Source organism: Taudactylus pleione, unplaced genomic scaffold (genome assembly GCF_031769625.1).
Source record: "Taudactylus pleione unplaced genomic scaffold, aTauple2 ptg000609l, whole genome shotgun sequence".
NCBI classification, from domain to species: Eukaryota; Metazoa; Chordata; class Amphibia; order Anura; family Myobatrachidae; genus Taudactylus; species Taudactylus pleione.
In genome coordinates, this window is record NW_028285011.1 from 12751430 (window position 1) to 12772983 (window position 21554).

Here is a 21554-nt window from a genome sequence, read left to right on the forward strand (position 1 = left end):
TTACATTGGCCTTTTAATTGTAATACTTAAAGCATTATTAAACAGTACAACACTAATTTTTGCTAATGATATAATCACAATGTGTTTTATATATAAATGACGATCATTCTATTAACTATTTGGAACAAAGGTTATCTTTGGCTATCATTATTGCCAAGCATTTAAAGGAATTAATAATAACATTGTTATGATTAGCAGTATTTGGAGGAAAACAGTAAAAAAACTTGACATTTATTTATTAAGGTAACAGATTCATCTTAGCCTTTTTGCTGCTTTAGAAAACTATATTGTAGTCAAATTATCTTAGTTATCAAATTACAACTACAGTATGTTCCATTGCTTATTATTGCATCATAACATTTAAATACAAACTATTAATACAAAGTATTTATCACTTATACAGTACATTGGGTTGTCTTTCAATGATCATATGAAATATAATATACTTACTGTAATATCCCTTCTGTAACACGGCCATCTTCAAAGAGTTCATTAACAAATGAGTCATTGGCCACCCACCACACATTGAGAATGCTTTTGTCGTGCCCTGTGAAGACCTTGCATGGAATCACTAATTTGGAACCTGTTGGAGAAATCAGCATATATATTATATCCTACTTGCAATTACAACACATTCAGGCAACTGTAAAACATACTGTATAATGATAGAGCACGGTGTGATGAATAATTTTATTGGGCCAATATTTTGGTGTACCCGAGTCGCACTAGATCAGTAGTATGTGATAGGTGGCCATTTTCCTTATTTTCCTTTTAAAGTTCTGTAACAGATTGTCTCTTTTTACATAATGACAAGTATGGTCATTATTAGCCAGCTGCTTAGCTTATGTGCAAATGTGCACTGATGCTGTGATGCCGAAATGAACTATATATCTACCAGTGGTTCTCAAACTCGGTCCTCAGGACCCCACACAGGTCACGTTTTCCAGGTCACCCAGCTGGTGCACAGGTGTAGTCATTACTCACTGACACATTTTAAAAGATCCACAGATGGAGCTAATTATTTCACTTTTGATTCTGTAAGGAGACATGGAAAACATGCACTGTTTGGGGTCCTGAGGACCGAGTTTGAGAACCTGTGATCTATACAATAAGTAGGAGTGAAATGGTACTTTCAAATGCTTACCACTTGTTTACAGACATAATTTTACAGCCCTCATCATTAATAAAGGGCCAAGTGTGAGATCCTTATTTTTTACATAACTACCTCTGCACCGCATGATGGATTCAGGGGCTAATATAGCATGCAATGCTGAATGCAGATTCCCAATTTTCGGGAATCTGAGCATGCGCTGGACCTGTCCTACACATGTGCAAACAGGGTCCTGCGTGATCACATGCAGCCCTTGCTATGCCTCTGCCTGATTGAAGATGGTCGTAAGTGCTAGGATCGCAAATGCAGCAGGGTGTGTCAGCCACCTCCTGCTGTATTTGCATAATTGCAAGGACGGAATTGCAAAGCTGCTTGCAATTTCGTCCTGTTCTGAATCACCCCTTCAGAGCACTGACAGGAGACCTCGGGCAGTATATATATTAGGTTTGTCATTTTGTACTTTTAAATTAAGACTGTTTTTTAGAATAACACAAATTAGTGCCTTTACCTCCAATTTTCTCTGCTTTAATAGGCCTAATGTACTTGCATTGAAATTATTTAGGCACAAATAAGTCCATTAAATTCTGTATAATAAATGTATGGGAATTCCCATTTACGTGACTACCCTTCAGTTCCAACATTTCTCTTACTTGGTTTTTGCATATAACATGGGCTTGTTCTGAAAAATAAATGTATGAATGGCACCTACAGCTATGCCATTGTTGGAAGTGCTCAGTGCAGGAAAGGATCTTCTGGGAGGCATATACTGTAAATGGCATTTTCCAAAACTTATTTTTATGGTAGTAACGTATTTTTATATGGTCCTTAGGATATAGCTGAAAGATCTTCCAACCCCTTGCCATTGTTTCATAGACATAATATAGAATATTCTATAAGGATACATTGCGGACTCCTAATATACCACTGGAGGGGCATGGAAATTTATGTAAGGGGTGAAACTTCACTCACAGTGGGGTTTGTATAGTGCCTAACAAGGTCTGCCATAAACTCCTCTCTTCCTTTAAAGGTCACACACATCAGTGATGAGGGCACACTATGGAGCATATCCAATTAACCCCGCGGCTAATTATTGCGCTGGTCGGGATTCAATTAGCGGGGATTCCATGCACGGGTGTCCCTGATACCTCGCGTACGAGTCCCCGATGTTGGGATTTACCTCGCACCTCCTGTAGGTGCAAGGTAAAATCCGCGTGAAGCCACCCTGTTCGGCATCGCGTGAGAGAGTTTAACACACTGATTCCGCAGTTCTCGCGGAATCAGTGTGTTCTCGCGCAAGAGTCCCGTTCTAATGGCGCGGGGAAAAAGCTTTTTAATTGAATAGCTAATCCCCGCGTCGCGGGACTTTTGCCCAAGAATTAGCTGCGGGTGAAACCCTGCGGCTAATTGGATATGCCCCTAAGTAGGGGGAAAGGAATACACCATGAAACTACTACTGAAGGAAGCACTAGCTACTGACTAAGGTATAGCAGGAGTCATTGGCACCAGTTCTATTGGGATTCATGAGCACTCTCAAAATTTATGCTTCCACTAGCCATGTGAATGCATGACAGTTGTCAGCCATATGGGGAGGAGGTCTTATTATTATTATCTTTTATTTACAGCATATGGCACCACGAGGGTTCCGTAGTGCCAAACTAAGTAAATAGAAAAAAACAAGTTACATAAATACAAACCGATGCAAACAATTTCACATCTTTACATAAATACATATTGTCACTGTGCAATAATAGAATTATGCAGAGAAGACAAAGGGGAGAGGGCACTGCTAGCAGTAAAGTACAATCTAGAACGGCTATATGTGGACACAACAGGCAGAATAGTGTGGGACGTCAGAGACTGGAGAGTTATGAGTATAGAAGGTAGGCTAGAATGAATAAAAGAAGGTTTAAGGGCATGTTTGGATTATGGGAGGCTGGATGAAAGATTAAGCGTGGGTGGGGTAATACAATCATTCCAATCATTTAAAAAATACATCTTCTATGACTTGGATTGATTTACTCTAATGTCTGAAAAGAAAAAAAGTGGAGATATAGTTAGAACACTTAATTAGGTTCTAGCTATCATTTTTCTACTAGATTTTCAAAATTATAAAATCTGATTGGCTGCTATGGCAAAGCCTCCCCTTTGTCTCTAAATTGCCCAACCTCTTAGTCCTACTAAATACAGGATAGATAGATGTATACTTATACCACTGGGACTGTATCTCCTCCTGCCAGTGTAATAGTGAACAAATAGAGCATTTTTCAACAACCTTTAACTGGGTTGCTTCTTTACCTTACCAGAGTCCCAGGAACTAAATTTTTAAGCATAACCTTTCTGTGAAATGGATCCAGGGTTATTTGGCTGGTTAAAAGTTGCAAACAGCCAAATAAGTCTGCTAGACAGTGGGGTGCCAGCGGGCGATCACATACCCATAGGCTGCACACACATCCTTGCAGGAACCTCTACCAAAACTATTTATCAAAAAAGAAAAGGGTCTGGAGAAATGCATTAAGTGTGGTTCTTTGGGATGGTTCCAATGGCACTGCCCAAAGCTAGCCTTGCCTACATCATTAACTTAACATCCTTTGGGTCATACCTATGGCAGCTGCTATAGTTTTGCAACTCGGATTCACAATGACTGGATGCTGTCTCTTATCTTGTCCTATACATGGCAAAGAAATAAAAGCTGTTACACAACAAACTAAGTAGTATATCAAAATATTAAAGCACAACAATTTTATAACCATGTGAAAAACAATGTCATAATGAGAGGCTCCATTTCTCTTCTGGTTTTTATTTTATTTTCATGGACATATTACAAATAACATTTCCTGTGTATTTAGTGACAGGATATCATGGTACTATATAATACAGTACCAAACATGTTTTCTTAGGCTATAAATTACCTACAGTCCGTAGATGGATAATCCTTGAAACAGTGAAATCTGTGTTTTCATGGGTAATGGCTAACTGGCATTTGTAAAATCCTTCATCATTATGGCTTACATTATTTATGAGAGCATGTGTGTTGCCATCCAAGTATTTGAAATTGGAGTTATTCAGCAAAAGTTCTCCATCCTAATCAAAGAAAACATAATGTTCATGTACTTATCACATACTGCAACATATCTCTGTATATGATCCTGGTGAGCTAACTTGTTTCTCAATTCTGTATCCTTATGTGGGTATAAAAAAAGAAAACTGCACATTTAGAACTCATAGTTTAACACAAATGTGCACCAAAACGTGTAAGCATGCATCCATGCATAGACTTCTGCATACTGTTGACTTGTATCCCCTTTCCCTGGAGAGTCAGTACAGGGGCAGCCAAACCTAGTGAAATAAAGGCGCTGTCACATAATGCCTTATACACATCCACAGTTACAGTATGCATCATAGGAGGGATATATCTCATATATATCAGGTGTTGCAGAGCTGGCGCAATGATACACTATGATAATGGATATCAGCATTACTGTTTAGCCACTTCTGATTAGCTCGTTGTGTATTGACCCCTCCTGCTGTAACGTTTGTATGCAACACCACATTCTTTGTATGTCCAACTGCATGCACAGTATAAAAATACTCCATGTAGGATATTTAGCTATTGATCAGTAATCTAACTGCTGGCACCACTGCTATTCAACTTCTTAGATTTATTTGATAAAGATTCTAATTAAGTGGTTAACTATTCATACCTTATACCATTTTAGTCGCATATTTGTAGGATCTTTCTTAAAGTCCTTTAGATCTGGGCAATTCATGTGAAAGTCTGAGTGTTCAAGGGCAATTTGTGGATATTCAATACCAGACAATGACATTTCTGTATCACTCATGACAGTCAGAGACATTGTTATTTCAATGCAGAAGGATGCATTTCTGAAATGAAATATATTAATATTATAAGCAACAACTATAAATTCACTTCAAGACAAAAAAAAGTTGTTTGCTAAAATATTTTACATTAGAGGAAAGCATGGCACAGAGGCACAGGCTCACTTTTCCAAAAATGGTGTGCAGTTTGCATCTTCTGATATTGTTTGAGTTATAAAAAGAGATGCAGAGAGCAGCCATTTTTTATGTGAAACCACATTCATGTTTGCTTAGTACTGTGTTGTCCTTACACATGCGGATAAACGATGTACACCAGGGAAGGGCTTCGCAGTGGCAATTGCATACAGTTGCGAACGCGTGAAAGGCAGAAGACGCAGACACGTATGCCGCTACGTCCGACTTGGAATCAGGCCTAATGCGTCATTGCAGTTTAAGGAAAAATCAGTTGGTGTAAATCAGTGGTTCTCAGCCTCAACCTCATGTTTTGAGGATTTCTGTCTGTGGAAGCAGGTGGTATAATTACTGACCCAGCAAATTAGATTAACTCTTTTATGCATGATTAAAGAAATCCACAAAACATGACCTGAGTTAAGAACCCCTGGTGTAAAGTATGTTTCCAAAAAGAGTCTATTTATAAATATTAGTCATAATATACCAATCTGCCAATTAATATTTTCCCGGACAGCTGAGCAATGCTCAGCTCCTCACCAATATTGTCTGTCTGGAAGCAGAAATAGGGATCTTGCGGCTCCCTGGCCAGTCTAGCTTTGCTGGTTAACAAATCCACACTGTGCTGAAAGCCTGGACTTTAACTACTAGTTAGTAATAAGCTTTTGTTCCCTAGCCAGACCCGGCTGACGCCATCCAGAGATGGCGATAGTGGTCAGAGGACAGCGCTATTCTTATTAGGCTTCCCCATGGGTGTAGCTATTGCTGGAAATGCCTGCAATGGCCCTGTAGCACTGAACCTTATTGTGACAAAAACCGGGACTTAGTCATTCTTACCCTGTCCGGCAGTGCTTAACCAAGATGGGCGATTCTGTCCCAGTGTGCTGTCAATCCATTTCCTGATATTCATGGGTGCAGCAATGTTGTCTATGATAATGTGAACACCAGTATCCTGTCTCCTGTGCTCACATGACCACTTCAGCCTATTTCTTCCAAGAGCACCCAATTTAAACATGCACCTGGCACAAGCACCTTGCCTGAACAATGTGGTTCTTTACCTTCCAGTCATCTCACTCACTAGTGAGCAAGTGCTACCTCAGATCCACTGCCTAAACCTGTGTTGTGGATTCCTGCAAGCTGCTGCCTCTGAGTACACCATCCACTCTGCAGTCTTGAACTTGATGCTGTTTCCAAGCCCGCACCTACCAGCCTGTGTTCAAGCACTGGTTCCACTTCGACTCGACTACTGTTATCCTCACCAGTCTCACTCAGGACCTAACTTGCAGTCCCACTCTGGCTGGCTACTGCTACCGCCAATCAAACTCCGGTCCAAACCTGTAGTCCCACTCCTGGTCGGCTGCTGTTCTCTCCGGTCCCATTCCATTTCAAGCCTGCAGCTCCAATCTGGCTGATTGCTGTTCTCTCTGATCCCATTCTGGTTCAAGCCTGCCGTTCCACACTGGCTGGCTGCTGCTCTCCACAGTCCCACTCATCTACAGCCCAAGTCTGTGAGTTAAATCAATATGTTCATTCATATATGATTCAATTCCAGCTTGCTTGATAGAGTATTCTGAAGTAGCCTGGGCATATCAAATACTCTCCTAGTGCTTCCAGTGCCAAGTCTTATGCCACAGTGACCTCATCTTCTAGGAAGTCATCTGAGTATATCTCTTTTGCTCATTGCAGGTTCAAGTGCACTTTAAACCTACCTATACTTCAGCTTACTCCTTACCTCATATACTGCTTTTATTCAGCATTGCAGCTCACTACTCACCATGCCATCTGTACCTCTGTCGATTGTGGTTGTTACCCGATGGGTCCTCTCCTAGAGTGTTGAGGTTCATGCTTAGTTTCTGCTACAGTGTTCATTCCAGTTGTTGGCATCTGGGTGCTAGGTCTAGGTTCCTCTTTGAGGATTTAGGGTCCAATGATCCAGCTCTGATAATCGGTATGCAGCATCTGTTAGCAGATTTCAGGAAGACTACCAATTACCTGAATTACTCACTGTGCTGTCCCCTGAGTTCTCCAACACTGTTTCCAGACTCTTATCCCTACTGTATATTCACGGTAAGGGGTTGAGTTCCACTTAATTGGTTCCAGGGGCAGACTGGGAGCCTTGCAGGTATCACTGACCTCTCTGAAGGCACCAGGTGATCCTAACACCACTATTCTGCTACAGCCCGTCATCCCAGTCCAGGGGTCCTGACTCAAATCTTAAAACCCTAAACATGACACTTATTAATTAATTCCATTCAAGTAGTGTGGTAAAAGTCCCCTAAACTAACTAATTGTACAAACAAAAATAATTATAAAATCACACACCAAGGGGTAAATTTATCAAAGGTCGGTTTTGTATTTTTTGGTCGATATTCTGTTGATTTTTCAAACGACCAAAACCGCATATTTACCAAGGGCAAAAGTCTGGGGAACAAAAAAACCAGCCAACTTTAGAACATTTTACAACATTGGACCAACAATAGCTTTTACATAGACAACTATACAACCCGTAGATTTTAAAACTGACCAAAACCCGATAACAGAATGATGGCAAACCTGTCCAAACAATAGACCTTTCTGAGACAGGCGAGTTTGGGAGAAGAAATGCACAGATTACTATGATTTGTGCAGATTTTGTTACAGTAAACAGTAAAGAAATGGTTAATGTGTTGGGTCCTCCCCTAAATCAGTTCACTATTTTGGGGATGGTTAAAGTTATGGCAGTGGGACCCCGACTGTGTGTCTCCCTGCTATGGCATTACCATACTGGCTAGTTCAGTCAGGTGCTAGTTAAATGAAAATAGGGAGAACCCCACACTGTGCCATCCTGTCCCTCTATTTTCTCATACCAGTCCAGGCTGAAAGGTCCAGGGCTACTTACTTACTGCCCTACGCATTTTTTTATACCCTTTAATTACATTTTACCTAAACAAACCTGTTTGGACAGGTTTGCAGCTGTGTTTGTACTTTTAAATGTCATCAGTTTTGAACTGAAAGATCAAAACCGATGGCATTTAGAGCAACAAAGATCTAAGTTAGTAAATATAGATTTTTTTAAATCAAAACGACGATGTCCATTGATTTTGGTCGGTTTTGTTTTAGAACCAAAACAGAATTTTAGTAAATTTATCCCCAGGTGCCCTCTTAATGCTGTTTCTAATTTAAAAAGCTATTTCAATTCAGGTTACAAAATAAATTCATTGGTCAATTTTCTCGGCATGGGCACATCCATGTTTTAATACAAACTAACTGTAAAGTGCTATATGTAGTATGCTAGCATTATATACATTTTTTTTTATAATAAATGTTAAATTGTTGCCCTCCCAGCAAAATTATGAAGACACCTTATTCTTTTAAATAAATCTTGCCACCTTGTAAGTTCCTGTATTGCCCCTTATGCTTACAACAATAATCCCAATGGTTGGACATGCAGCCATGGACTTACTGCTAAACCTCTCATGACTTGACCAACATATTTTTAAGAAATTTGTTCTACAGAGATTTATAGAACAGTTTTTTCTTTCCTCAAAAGGACCTACAGTATTATTGGCTCTAGTGACTATTGATAAACACTATTCATAATTCCAGGAGGTTATGACATCTATATCAATTATGTGCATATTTTGTAAGATAAAATTGTTTGGAATTTATTTTGTAAAGCACAATGTCCCCAAAAAAAATGTACTCTGTAAAGAGATGTGTCCAGCTAGATCCATGAAGTACATGATTCAGTGCATGAAAAGCTGGTACATACCAGAAGAATAAATATATGGTAAGTGTATTATTAGTACCTCAGAACACAAGTATAGATTCCACTGTCCTCTAATAAAGCTGGCAGGAACCATAAGGCTTCATCGTTAGTCTGTATTCTAGATTTTTCTTCAATATTTACATTTTCAGGACCATTTATGGCCCACTCCAAATGAAATGATTGGTCATGAGTTATAGAACGGTCCAACTGAACATGCTGGAAGCCTGGGCACTTGATGATTGCTGGTTCTTCATTCAGTACAAAATAACCCACAGAATGTGAGATCTGCTCTTGACATTTTTCTAGAAACAAAAAGGCGATCCGTATAAATACATCTTGAAAAACAGAAGAGTATAGAAAGTTTTTTACATTTTTTAATGGTCTAATAATCAATGTAAGTGTTTCTTATGGGAAAATTTAAATGTATATTTGTCAGTTTTTTCCAGTCATCACTGGGAGTAAACCCACTATAGGGCATTAGCATAGATCAAAATATGTTTCTAACAGAGCTAAATCATGTCTATGTAATTATAATGAATAAACAAATTAATTAATTGATTGACTAAAGCTGTCCAACATGCTATCTGTTTCATCACATTGCCAAAAGGTTGAAGTAATGGCTTACTACAGTTTTAATATATGCATTGGGAACATTACCAACAAGGTTTATTTATGGACCCTATCATACCAGATTCTCCTAATGACCAGTCACACTAGTATGTGAGTATAAAACCCTGCAACAAGTGAGCTTAATTTCTCTCAGATAAGCCTACCACACTATTAACAATATGGAAGCATTGTGGAATCTATATGTCATGACATGGTGGACATCGACATCTCCTTATTGGCGCTGGTCCCCTTCAGTTGGTGCTGATCTTGGGCCACACAGCACATAACTCCATGAGTGCCGTCCCTGGGCTGTAGGGCTTCCCCACCATGCTGTCGGCATGAGTGCTCGGCTCTCTGCTAATTTTGGAAAAGCGGTCATGTTACTGCTAATGTCACGCTGGCGCTATATTTGAATAGTCCAGTCCTTTTGAACTTGCAGTATGTATCACTGACAGAGTATTAGGCTCACATCAGTCTTTCAGCGGTCTATCTATTTGATCAACCTGCTACTTACCTGTATCCTGACCCGGCCTATTGATAATCTTTAGAAAATTCCTCTTTTTTTCTGCATCCTGTGTCTTCCTGGTAGCCCTATTGACCACCTGTTTACCGACCCATGCTTGATGACCATGCTCCAATTTGTCTTATTGTGACCAGCTCAGCCACTCAGTCTTTCACTACATTCTCTGAAGACCACCAGACTGTACACAGGAAACCCAGTCATAGGGCTGTGACATGCATGTTAAGTACAGTGAAACCCAAACTCCCATATACTATAGGGGTCCCTAATGAAGACCACCAATTCATTAGACTCCATGCCTCTGTTCTGGGTCTGCACCATTTTTTGCGTACTGATAGCATCTATATATCCCAGTTAGAAACGTAACAGCCATTGTTGGCATTTTTCGTGCTAGACTATTTCCACAATCATCTCATTAAGTGGCCTATTTACTAAAGAATATTTGTAGGATATCTCCCAAAAAGACCCATTTTTGGGGAGTACCAACAACTATTTGTCAGGGTTGGAGTTAGTTGAAACAGGTGTGGGAGGCTGAAGTTGAGCCTAGGAAGGTGTTATTGATACTGGGTGGCTTGCGCCAGGACTTCCTCTTGCAATGAGGGAAGATAGGATGCAGTGGAACTGCTGGAGGTGATGAGCCCGAAGACGAGGACAGTGGGGAACTGTTTAATTGGAACTGTAGTGGTAGAATTGGATAAGAACCAATGTAGTAGAATTGATTATATAGAATTGATGAAGCAGGATTGGATTGAAACCGATGTTTGGAGACAATCAGGTTTTCAACTGATTTATGGAGACAGGTTGGAACTGATGTCAGTGAATTGAAGAACTGGGTCGGTTTGAGACCGATGTTGATGAATTGTATTACTGGATCAGTTTGAGACCGATGATGGTGAATTGAAGTACTGGATCAGTTTGAGACCGATGTTGATGAATTGAAGTACTGAATCAGTATTATGTTTAGAGATATTGGCTGGGACCGATGATTGGAGATACTGGCTGGAACCGATGATTTGAGATATCTCCTGGATCCGATGATTGGAGAAATAGGCTGGAACCAATGATTGGAGATATGGGACAGATGGAGGTAGTTATGAGCAAATCTCTGTGGTAAAACCACACTGGAGTACTAGATGGAATTTGAAACTTGATAACCAGACTTGGCATTGGAATGATACAGACTAGAACCGTTCAGATACAGAGTACCTGGGAGCTCAGGGCCTGATTCAGAGCCGGATGCTCTTTAAGAGCGCTCGCTCTGAATCAGGGTGTTTTTTTGGGGGAGGGTTGCGGCCTCCTGGTCACTCGCTAAGCTGTGGGTGACCACCCACAGCTTTTGCGGGTGACCAGGCGATGGTCGCGACCATTGGGGCTTGCGACGAGATCCTTGTGGTAGGGTCTAGTCCGTCGCAAGCCCCAGAGAGCTTCCTGCTCTAACAAAGCAGGAAGCTCTCCACTGACATCACTGGTGATGTCAGTGGTGCCTCCCACGAATGGCAGGCATTCCTTCGGGAACGCCTCCATTTATATAGCCACCCCCCCACCCCACCTACAAAATGGGGCGAGCTGTCGATCAACATCGACAGCCGCCCCTTTTGTAGTGAGTCCCAGTGCGAGAGAATTTCTCTCTCGCTCCAGGGCTTGCACATGTACGCGACGTGCACCGCGCTTGCACAGTACCCCACAATTGACCCGCTTGCGAGCGCTGTGCGCTTGTGAGCGGGTCTGAATCAGGCCCTCAGCACAGAGCTGTAACCTTAGCAAAGGCGACGTTGTACTGGCAAAGTGGGCCAGTCAGGAAATGTAATTTATAGTAGGGGTGTGCATAGATGGATGTATAGGCTTGAATGGCCATTTGCTCTTCCTCCATCCTCTGAAGCATATGGAGGGTTGAGTTCCACCGCGTCACAACCTCTTGCTTCAGGTGATGGCAGGGCAGGTTCAAGAGCATTTGCTGGCACTCCAGTCTTCAGCACGCAGTAGCTGAATGGCAAAAGTGGGCAGAAATTTTTCGGGCCACCCAAAGCGTCTCCTGCGTGCCCCTATCGTTTTTCAGAAATTTCTGCACCACCAAATTTATTGTGTAAGCAAAACATGGGATGTGCTGGAATTTGCACAGATGTAATGCCCGCACAATATTGGTAGCGTTGTCAGATATCACAAATCCCCAGGAGAGTCTAAGTGGGGTAAGCCATTTGGCGATGATTTCTCTAAGAGGTTATCGGCAGTGTGCCTCTTACTGAAACCGGTGATACACAGCGTAGCCTGCCTTGGAACTAGCTGGTGTTTCTGAGATGCTGCTACTGGTGACGCTGCTGTTGTTGCTGCATAAGGCAATACATCTACCCAGTGGGCTGTCACAGTCATATAGTCCTTAGTCTGCCCTGTTCCACTTGTCCACATGTCCGTGGTTAAGTGGACATTGGGTACAACCGCATTTTTTAGGACACTGAGGATGCTTTTTCTGATGTCTCTGTACATTCTCGGTATCGCCTGCCTAGTGAAGTGGAATCTAGACGAGATTTAGTATCGGCGACACACTACCTCCATCAATTGTCTAAATCCCACTGCACTAATGGTGGATACCGGACGCACGTCTAACACCAACATAGCAGTCAAGGCTGCAGTTATCCACTTTGCAAGAGGATGACTGCTGTCGTACTTCATCCTCCTTGCAAAGGACTGTTGGACGGTCAGTTGCTTTGTAATAGAAGTAGTGGTATACCAACTTCCTCTCTGGGATGATGAACGACTCCCAGCAGCAACAGCAGCAGCGGCAGCATTAGGCATAGCACTGCCGGATCCTCCGGAGGAATCCCGGATAGGAGAGCAGTCAGTCATGCCAGTGACATGGCCTGCAGGACTACTTCTGATCCTGACTGAGGAGGAAATTGATGAGGAGGGAATTGACGGTGTGGTTTGCAGGTGCTTGGATACAACAGGACAAAGGGATTTAGGTGTCCCTGGACTGCTTATTGTCTTAGCCACAGATTCTGAACTTGGCAGTAACACTTTATGAACATGGTGCAGGTGACATATAAGGGAGGATGTTCCTAGATGGTTAACATCCTTATCCCTACTTATTACACCTTTACATACACAACATATGGCAAGACAGTTGTTGTCCGGATTTGGCTGAAATATTTCCAGACCAAAGAGGTGGAATGTTTGGTCTTCTGCCCAGGCATGACGATGGGCTTTTTCATCCCACAGACAACAACTGTCTCCCACGGTGCAAACCACTTCACCATCAGAATCCTCCTCATCAACTTCCTCCTCAGCGCCAGCTACACCAATATCCTCATCCTGTTGTACTTCAACAGTGACATCTTCAATTTGAATATCAGCAACTGGACTGTGGGTGCTCCTTCCAGCACTTTGCAGAGGGCGTGCAAATGGTGGAAGGAGTAACCTCTTACTGTCCTGTGTTAGGAAGGTCAGGCATCGCAACCGCCGCCACACTTGGACTCTTCTTGGGGATTTGTGATATCTTCTTGGAACGCACAGTTCTTTGCTGTGCTTTTGCCAGCTTAACTCATTTCAATTGTCTAGCGGGAGGAGGGCTTCCATCATCATGTGAAGCTGAACCTCTAGTCATGAACATAGGGAAGGACCTTAGCCGTTTCTTGCCACTCCATGTCGTAAATGGCATATTGGTAAGTTTACGTTTCTCCTCAGATGATTTCAATTTATTTTTTAAGGTCATTTTCCTAAACTTTGGCATATGGGATTTTATATGCCCTCTACTATGACATTGGGCAACGGCCTTGGCAGACAACGTTGATGGCATTTCATTGTTTATGTCATGACTAGTGGCAGCAGCTTCAGCACTTGGAGGAAGTGGTTCTTGATCTTTCCCTATTTTATTTTTATCGGACAAATTTTTGTCCTCCATTTGTGTAATATTATACGTGCGGCTAAGTCACACACAAACACAGAAAACTATTTTTTTCAATTTTTTCCCGGCACTTTGGGGGTTACACCACCCTTCCACAGATGAGCCAGCCGGCCCTTGACTTATGACATAGGCGCACGCTTGGCGCTGCTACTTTGTTGATGCACGTGTGGCTAAGGCGCACCGCGCCGCACACAAGTCACAAACACAGAAAAAAATAATATTTTTTTCAGCACTTTGGGGGTTACACCAGCCTTCAACAGATAAGCAGCTAGCCCTTGACTTATGACACAAGTGCACGCTTGGCGCTGCTACTTTGTTGATGCACGTGCGGCTAAGGCACACACAAGTCACAAACACAGAAATATAATTTATTTTTATTTTTTCCTGGCACTTTGGAGGTTACACCACCCTTCAACAGATGAGCTAGCCAGCCCTTGACTTATGACACAGGCGCACACTTGGCATTTCTACTTTGTTGATGCACGTGCGGCTAAGGCGCACACAAGTCACAAACACAGGAAAATATATTTTTTTATTTTTTGGAGCACTTTGTGGGTTACACCACCCTTCAACAGACCAGCCGGCCCTTGACTTATGACATGGGCGCACGCTTGGCGCTGCTACTTAGTACTTAGTTGATGAACGTGCGGCTAATGCGCACACAAACAGAATTTTTTTTTTTCCACTTGGGGGGACCATCCCTAATGGACCGAGCACTCCCTGGCAACACTACAGCACCCCTTTAGGGCTACAGCCTTTATGGGACAACAGCACTGCACAACACAGCCCAGCCAGCCCATATGGACTTTGGACACAGCCCCTATGGACAACAGCAGCACCAGCACAACAACCCCCACCCTCCCTCTAAGGACAACACAGCCTTTATAGGACAACAGCACTGCTCAAGACAGCCCAGACAGTAGGCAATCGGGAAGCCGACTGCCTAAATACCGGCAGCCGGCTTCCCGACTGTCATATCCCGGCAAGGGTGAAATGCCGGGCGTCTAGATGTAGACGCCTGGCATTCCCCCGACGCCGGGAGACCGGCGCCCGGCATCCCGATCGTAGTGATTCCGGGCACTACGAGCGGACAGCCGCGGAGGGGGGAGGGTTAGGTTTAGGGCTCCCGGTGGGGAACTTAGGGTTAGGCACCCCACCTGGAGGGTTAGGCTAGGGGTAGGGAGGGTTAGGGTTAGGCACCCCCGGGGGGACTTAGGATTAGGCACCCCCCCGGGGGACAGGTTTAGGCAGTTGGGAAGGGGGTGGTTAGGGTTAGGCACTTAGAGAGGGGATTAGAGTTAGGCACTTGGGGGGGAGGTTAGGGTTAGGCACCCCTAAGGAGGGTTAGGGTTAGGTTAGTAGATACTCACCTATCCACGATCGGGATTTCCAGCGCTGTCGGCTTCCGCTGCTCTGAACTCTGCTGATGTTGGGCTGCTGCTGCCAGGAATCGAACCGATATTTCATACCGATTCCGCCCAGACAGCCCCTTTGGACTTTGGACACAGCCCCTATGGACAACAGCAGCACCAGCACAGCAAACCCCCACCCTCCCTCTTCACTGTCCACAGCCGGAGTGAAAAATGGCGCTGACGCGGAGACCTTTTATAGAATCCAAAACCCATGAGAATCCGACAGCAGGATGATGACATTTTGCCTCGATTTCAGATCCGAGCCAGGTGGGAAAACCCAAGCCAGACTCTTTTCCCGGCTCGGATCGGGGTGCTCAGGGGAGTTCGGATTTCAGATATCTGAACCCGCTCATCCCTAATTTATAGGGGTGGATCCCCAGGGATTGAATGCTGTAATTAGCTGCTCTGGAAGCAGCACTCTGAGTGGTGGAGGAGAGTCAGGTGACTGAATCCAACATGGCTGCACCTATACAGAGTTTTGGAGGGAACTCTGGTGTGCACTCGCTCAGAATCAGGGCCGTCCCTCTTGATTTTTAGAGAGGCCTCCTGGCCGCTCGCATAGCTGTGGGTGACCCGGAGCGACGGTTTGCCCATCGCTATCCGGGTCTCGCGCATGCGCACGACGGAGCCGGCTCCGTCGTGCGCATGTGCACACTGGGTCACCAACGACCTGCTTGCGAGCGCATAGCGCTCACGAGCGGGTCTGAATCAGGTCCTGAGTGCTAGTATACTGAGTAAACACTTAGAGTACAGAGCAGGATCAGTGTGGACAGATCTAATAGCCAGCTGGATGCAATGTGCAGTGCAGGCGGTCCTCTGTGTCATCCGGGTTTGATGTACGGTCACCGCGCAAGTGGACTTCAGCACTAGCTGGAACAAATATTGCAGAGATAAAACATAGGAGAATATGGGAAAAATTTGTCAGGATCATGACAGTATTAAGGTTTGATTTTAGGAGGAGGGATATATGACTGCAAAGCAGACCCCATAGCTGTACATGTGTCATGCCAAACCCGGAAGCAGAGTGGTATTGTAAGCTTTCCCTGGGGAGAGCTCTTATCAGAGCCTGTGTCCCTGCAAAGTATAATGCTACCATTGCGTGAAACTTTTATTTTTCATGTACGGAATTTAGGCAAAAATAATTGATCACATCTACATTAAAAATGCAGATTGTGATCAATAGGGTCCTTAATCAATTCATTATGTTGAATTCTTCAGAGGTTGTAGGCTTTTATTAACAGCAGCACAAATAGACTTTTGTTGAAGGAGAGTGCTCTACGCTGGTCATATCCCCTAGGAGATGTGCTCTGCGCTGGTACACAATAGGCCCTTCATAAATTTCACCACCAGGCCAGGGGAGTATTAGGAGAGGGCCCCCTCCTCTCTCCCCAGCTGCCGTCAGTGAACTGACAGCAGCAGTAGACTCCATGCACAAGTCTGTGCACGGAGTCTACTACGCATGCTCAGATCACTGGGAAAATTATGCGGCAGCCATTTTCCTGGTGATTTCCTACTGCGTATGCGCAAAATGCCAGGAGAATGGCCACGGCAGCCATTTTCCAGGTGTTTTCTGTTGCATTACTCCATGTAACATCGGAGAAGTAAGTATAAGAAAAACAATATGGGTGCAGGGTGCGGGCCCTCCTTTGACCCAGGGACCAGTGTGCAAATGATGACCCAGGGAACAGTGTGCAAATGATGGGTGCACACCCTGCACCCATCATTAATACGCCCCTGCTCCAGGCCCATGTGGACCTTAATCTGGCACTGTGTGGACTGACCTCAATTACACACTGCTTCCACCTATATCAGGTCAACATCTATAGGTTCTGCCATCTGTCTGATCATTTATATGAGGGACACTCAGTGTTGTATACAGTGTTGTATACATCTGTCTGATTATTTGTATGGGGAACATTCAGTGTTGTATACTGTATCCATGGAAATATGACCTCCTGATTTTCAATTATTTTGTAAAAAAAACAAGAGAGATAAAGAAATAGATAGAATCACAGAGAGGAAATATTTGGGAGGGACATAGAAGGTAGAGAATATGCCTTAATTGTCAATTAATTTTCAAGTTGTCTACAGCAAAGGCCTTTTTGTATTGTACTGTGTTTTGAAATTTAATCAAGGCAATATAGGTAATGTAGGATAAATTACTGATTTCTCTGCATTTTCCCTTTTGTTAAATATGGATATATGATACATTACATTACCATTTCTTTGGCAAACACACTGGATTGATAAATATACCCTTTACTCCTAACAGTACAAAGTCATAAAGAAGCTGATCACCTGTGATCTGTATGGTGGGTGCCTATATTTATGGAAAAGCACATGGATTTGCAGTAAATAGTAAAGGGTATAGACTCCATTTATATGATCTCCTTCCTGTTCTGTGAGCCCTATCATTACATTACCTAGCAAATAGGAAGGGAAGAGAAGAGACCAAAACCCAAGTTCATTTCAATTGAATTAGGCACAATACATCAAGACACATACAACTGCCAAAAAATATGTATTATTACATAATGCCGCAAGACACATACAAATGGAAAAAATATATGTATTAATATTTATTAACAGTAACTACACAGATTCTTAACAGTGCTGATAGAAATATGTCCCATAGGTGGAATAACATTAAATTAACATAGATCATGGTCATATAATTTTTGCCTTACCTTCATTCTTCATACGATAAACACCAAATCCACATGTCTCCAACAGACAGGTTCCAACCACAATGAATGGAAACCACATCTTAATTAAAAAAAAAAAATCTGTAGGATAAAATGTTGATAACTCTATAGACGCTGAGTATCAGTGCTTGTCCCAGCTGCTGTTCATCAAAGTCTGCTACTTGGAAAAATCAAAGGTAAAAAAAGAAAATTAGAAGCAGTAGTAGCAGAAATAAGTCCTTATTACAAGAGTGTAATAATGATATAAATAAAAACACACATACATTTAAACAAATACTAAATAAACACCATAATAATGTTATGATACAATTACCTATTTTTCATAAAGGTTCTAGAACAGTAGCTGAGTTTCCGCCTATAACAACCCTCTCACTGGTACTGAGATGCCACCAGGTCTTAAACTCAGAGTAGTAGAGGTTTATACAAAAAGACAGGTGATATCATGATTTAACTGGAGCAGTGGATAAACACTTGTAATGCAATGTTATAGAATGGTACAATGGTGCGTAAACAATCACCGCAGGTGTAGCAATAAATGACTGTCACAGATGATAATGGTAAACACAATCACAGCACGCATAGCAACAACTAACTGTAGCAGATGATAAAGGTGTGAAAACAATCCCAGCAGGTGTAGTAACAAATGGCTGTAGCAGATGATAAAGGTGTGAAAACAATCCCAGCAGGTGTAGTAACAAATGGCTGTAGCAGATGATAAAGGTGTGAAAACAATCCCAGCAGGTGTAGTAACAAATGGCTGTAGCAGATGATAATAAAGTTTATTGTTCAAAAGTAAGTAAAGAGATACTTAGCAGTAGATGTATTTGCAGGAGACCAGAGACCAGACTGGCTAGGCACACAGCTATAAGAAAATCCAACAGCACAGAAGAGACCAGGATAAGCAAGCTAGCTCCCATGCAAAAAGCTATAACAGGCAGGGAGTCTAAACCCTCCTAACCTTATATGAGAAATAGACAATCAAAGCCAAGCCCTCTCGGTAACAAAAAGCAGCAGCAGCTGCACTGCTACATTTTCAAAAGCAAGGTGTCCCAGCTGCAATCAGTTAGCTGGGACACAAACCAATAAGCCAACTGATCCTTTGTGGCTGACATGGCATCACATTCGCCAAGCAATGGCTGGGACCTGTCGTCTGCCGACATGGCTATAATCAAACAATATTATAAGCCTGAAAGCAAATCTAACTTTAATCAATATTTTGTTGGTATCTGTATAATATCAAACACATTTTTTTTTCTGTTTTATCTCAGAGTCTTATATATTGCAGATTTGGATAAAAAAGTAATTTCATTAGTGTCTTTGCAATGCATGCAAAACAATCTGAAAATACTACAGAACCATTGTTCCAGTGCCTGCACATCTCTGCTGTTCACACGAACACAGTGGAAAATGTGGGTCAAAGGAAAATTATTAAAAATCATCAGTCAAACTGCCCATGTAATATGTTTAAAGCAGTCTACTCTTATTATGTTCCATGTGGAATGTAATGTGAGCAAGTTTAAAACATCTGCTGAAAAAACTGCCTCCATTAGTAGTTATAATAGTTCATTTTAAGTTTCGATACTAGAGCACATACCTATAATTATAATGTAGTATATTTAATTTGTGATATAAAGTAGCAATTTACAGACATAAAAAAATAAAACTTATCTGAAGTAGTAGTTATAATGATAAAAGATAAGTAATGGTGCGTACACACGTAGCGATAAGCTGGCGATACGATATCACTGGCTGATCATCATGCACCCTCCCTGGCGTGCTGGATGATTGATATCGATAACCCAGCACACCACATACTTACCAGCGACTATAGCGACCTGCGATCAACGTTCGCGGGTCTCTATAGTAACTCTCGATATCGAGCAAATTGACAGGCATGTACATCCGATTGACGATATTGCTATGGTTCATACGTGGCCGCGCATCGCTGGTCGATGGTAAGTTGGTAGGGTCCTTTTAAATTAACTATTTGAATGATAATGGTAACGATATCGTTATCGTTCAAATCGTTCTTTAAAATCGCTACATGTGTACACACCATAAGACAATTAAAGGAATGGGTTATACAGATTTGACAGTTCTCATTGTAGAACAGACAGCATTGATACCCTTTCAGTATATATGTACCTCTGAGGTCTGCTACCCCCGTGTACATGGGATAAAATAGGGATTAGGTTTTAGACATTCAAATTTTATGTATTCTCTGAATTCAATTGTAAATAAGGTTTAAAAAAAAAATTCTAGAATTTAAAAAATTTGATTGTCATTAAAATTGAAAAAGCAAATCTTAAATATTTTTTTTTAGATTATATCATCTAACCTATTCATATATTTGTTATGCAAATAATGATGCATATACAGTAAAAGAAGTAAAAATTAAATTGATCTTACCTTCGTTAGGGAAGTTCAGTGGTCTCTGGCTATATTTGTCTTTTATTTCTGTGTAGCGAGTAAATTCTTTGAATTTTGTTTGTTGATTTGTATATAAATAACAGTGTTTACAGTACTGGTCCAGTGCTGTGTAGTGCAAAATGTGTGACCATTAAATATATGTATAGAGTGTGTATATATACCTTCAACGTGCATGGTGGAACTTCCTCAGACATTTCTCAATCAAAATTGTGTCTAAAATCATGCATACATTTTCCAGGTCCCCTCAATATCCTTATTGTGCAAGTGAGGAAATGCAAAGGGAAAGCACAGAGCGGGTTCCTTATTTGTGATATAAAATAATAAGAGCTACACTAAGAGTCTCACTTCCATGATATATAAACTTTCTGTTCACCAATGAGGACAATTTATTTGATTTGCTGATGTATATTAATAAATACGCACAAAGAAAGGTTAAATACAGAGTTGTTAACAAAAATTTTGTTTCACAATTTTTAAAAAAAAATTGCAAATACTTAGAAATTACAAGAATAAGGAGGCCAGAAGCCCGCCACTAGACTTTACATTATTAATAGTGGAGGGCTTTTAGTTTTCTTTAATGCTACATCCTTAATTCTCAATTGCCAATACGGTAAGGATAGGTGAAGGTGACCTAAACAAAAGCAAAAAGCATCCATTGCTAATGAGATAGTCTTACTGGAACCATATTAATAAATTGTCATTACTGTTTTGTTTTATTTTATAGACCTTTTTGTTTTTAAAATATTTTTAAAGAAAATTTGATTTTAATAGTATTTTGTCCTTAAAGGTTTTGTAAGGTTTTGTAAGGTTTTGTAGACGTTCCCATGGGAATGCCTCCATCTGGCCAGCCACGCCCCCGGCACGCCCAACAAAGGGGGCGTGCTGTCACTCACCATCGACAGCACGCCCCCTTTGTAGCGAGACCCGGAGCGACGCCTTAGCCGTCGCTATCCGGGTCTCGCGCATGCGCACGACGGAGCCGGCTCCCTCGTGTGCATGCGCACTGGGCCAACATCGACCCGCTTGCGAGCGCTCAGTGCTCGCAAGCGGGTCTGAATCAGGCCCTGAGTCCTATATATATTGAAATTTATTATCATTGCAATTGTTGCCCTTTTC

At 42.0% G+C, this 21554-nt stretch overlaps 1 protein-coding gene across 2 annotated transcripts in view; it reads right to left on the minus strand.

Annotated features, from left to right (window-relative positions):
• LOC148480646 (interleukin-1 receptor type 2-like) overlaps positions 1-20545 on the minus strand; it is a 35610-nt gene extending 15065 nt beyond the window's left edge. Inside the window, exons 1-7 of one of the 2 annotated variants that reach the window (XM_088454068.1) lie at positions 20418-20545; positions 17991-18165; positions 8905-9166; positions 4813-4993; positions 4021-4192; positions 3711-3776; positions 451-583 (exon numbers count right to left, since the gene is read on the minus strand). In XM_088454068.1, the coding sequence (XP_088310194.1) occupies positions 451-583; positions 3711-3776; positions 4021-4192; positions 4813-4993; positions 8905-9166; positions 17991-18069 (893 nt within the window). In that variant the 5' untranslated portion in view covers positions 18070-18165; positions 20418-20545. Of the gene's footprint in view, positions 1-450; positions 584-3710; positions 3777-4020; positions 4193-4812; positions 4994-8904; positions 9167-17990; positions 18169-20417 lie in introns of both variants that reach the window. The other variant, XM_088454069.1, reaches the window with a different exon arrangement.
• Positions 20546-21554: the final 1009 nt, after the last annotated feature.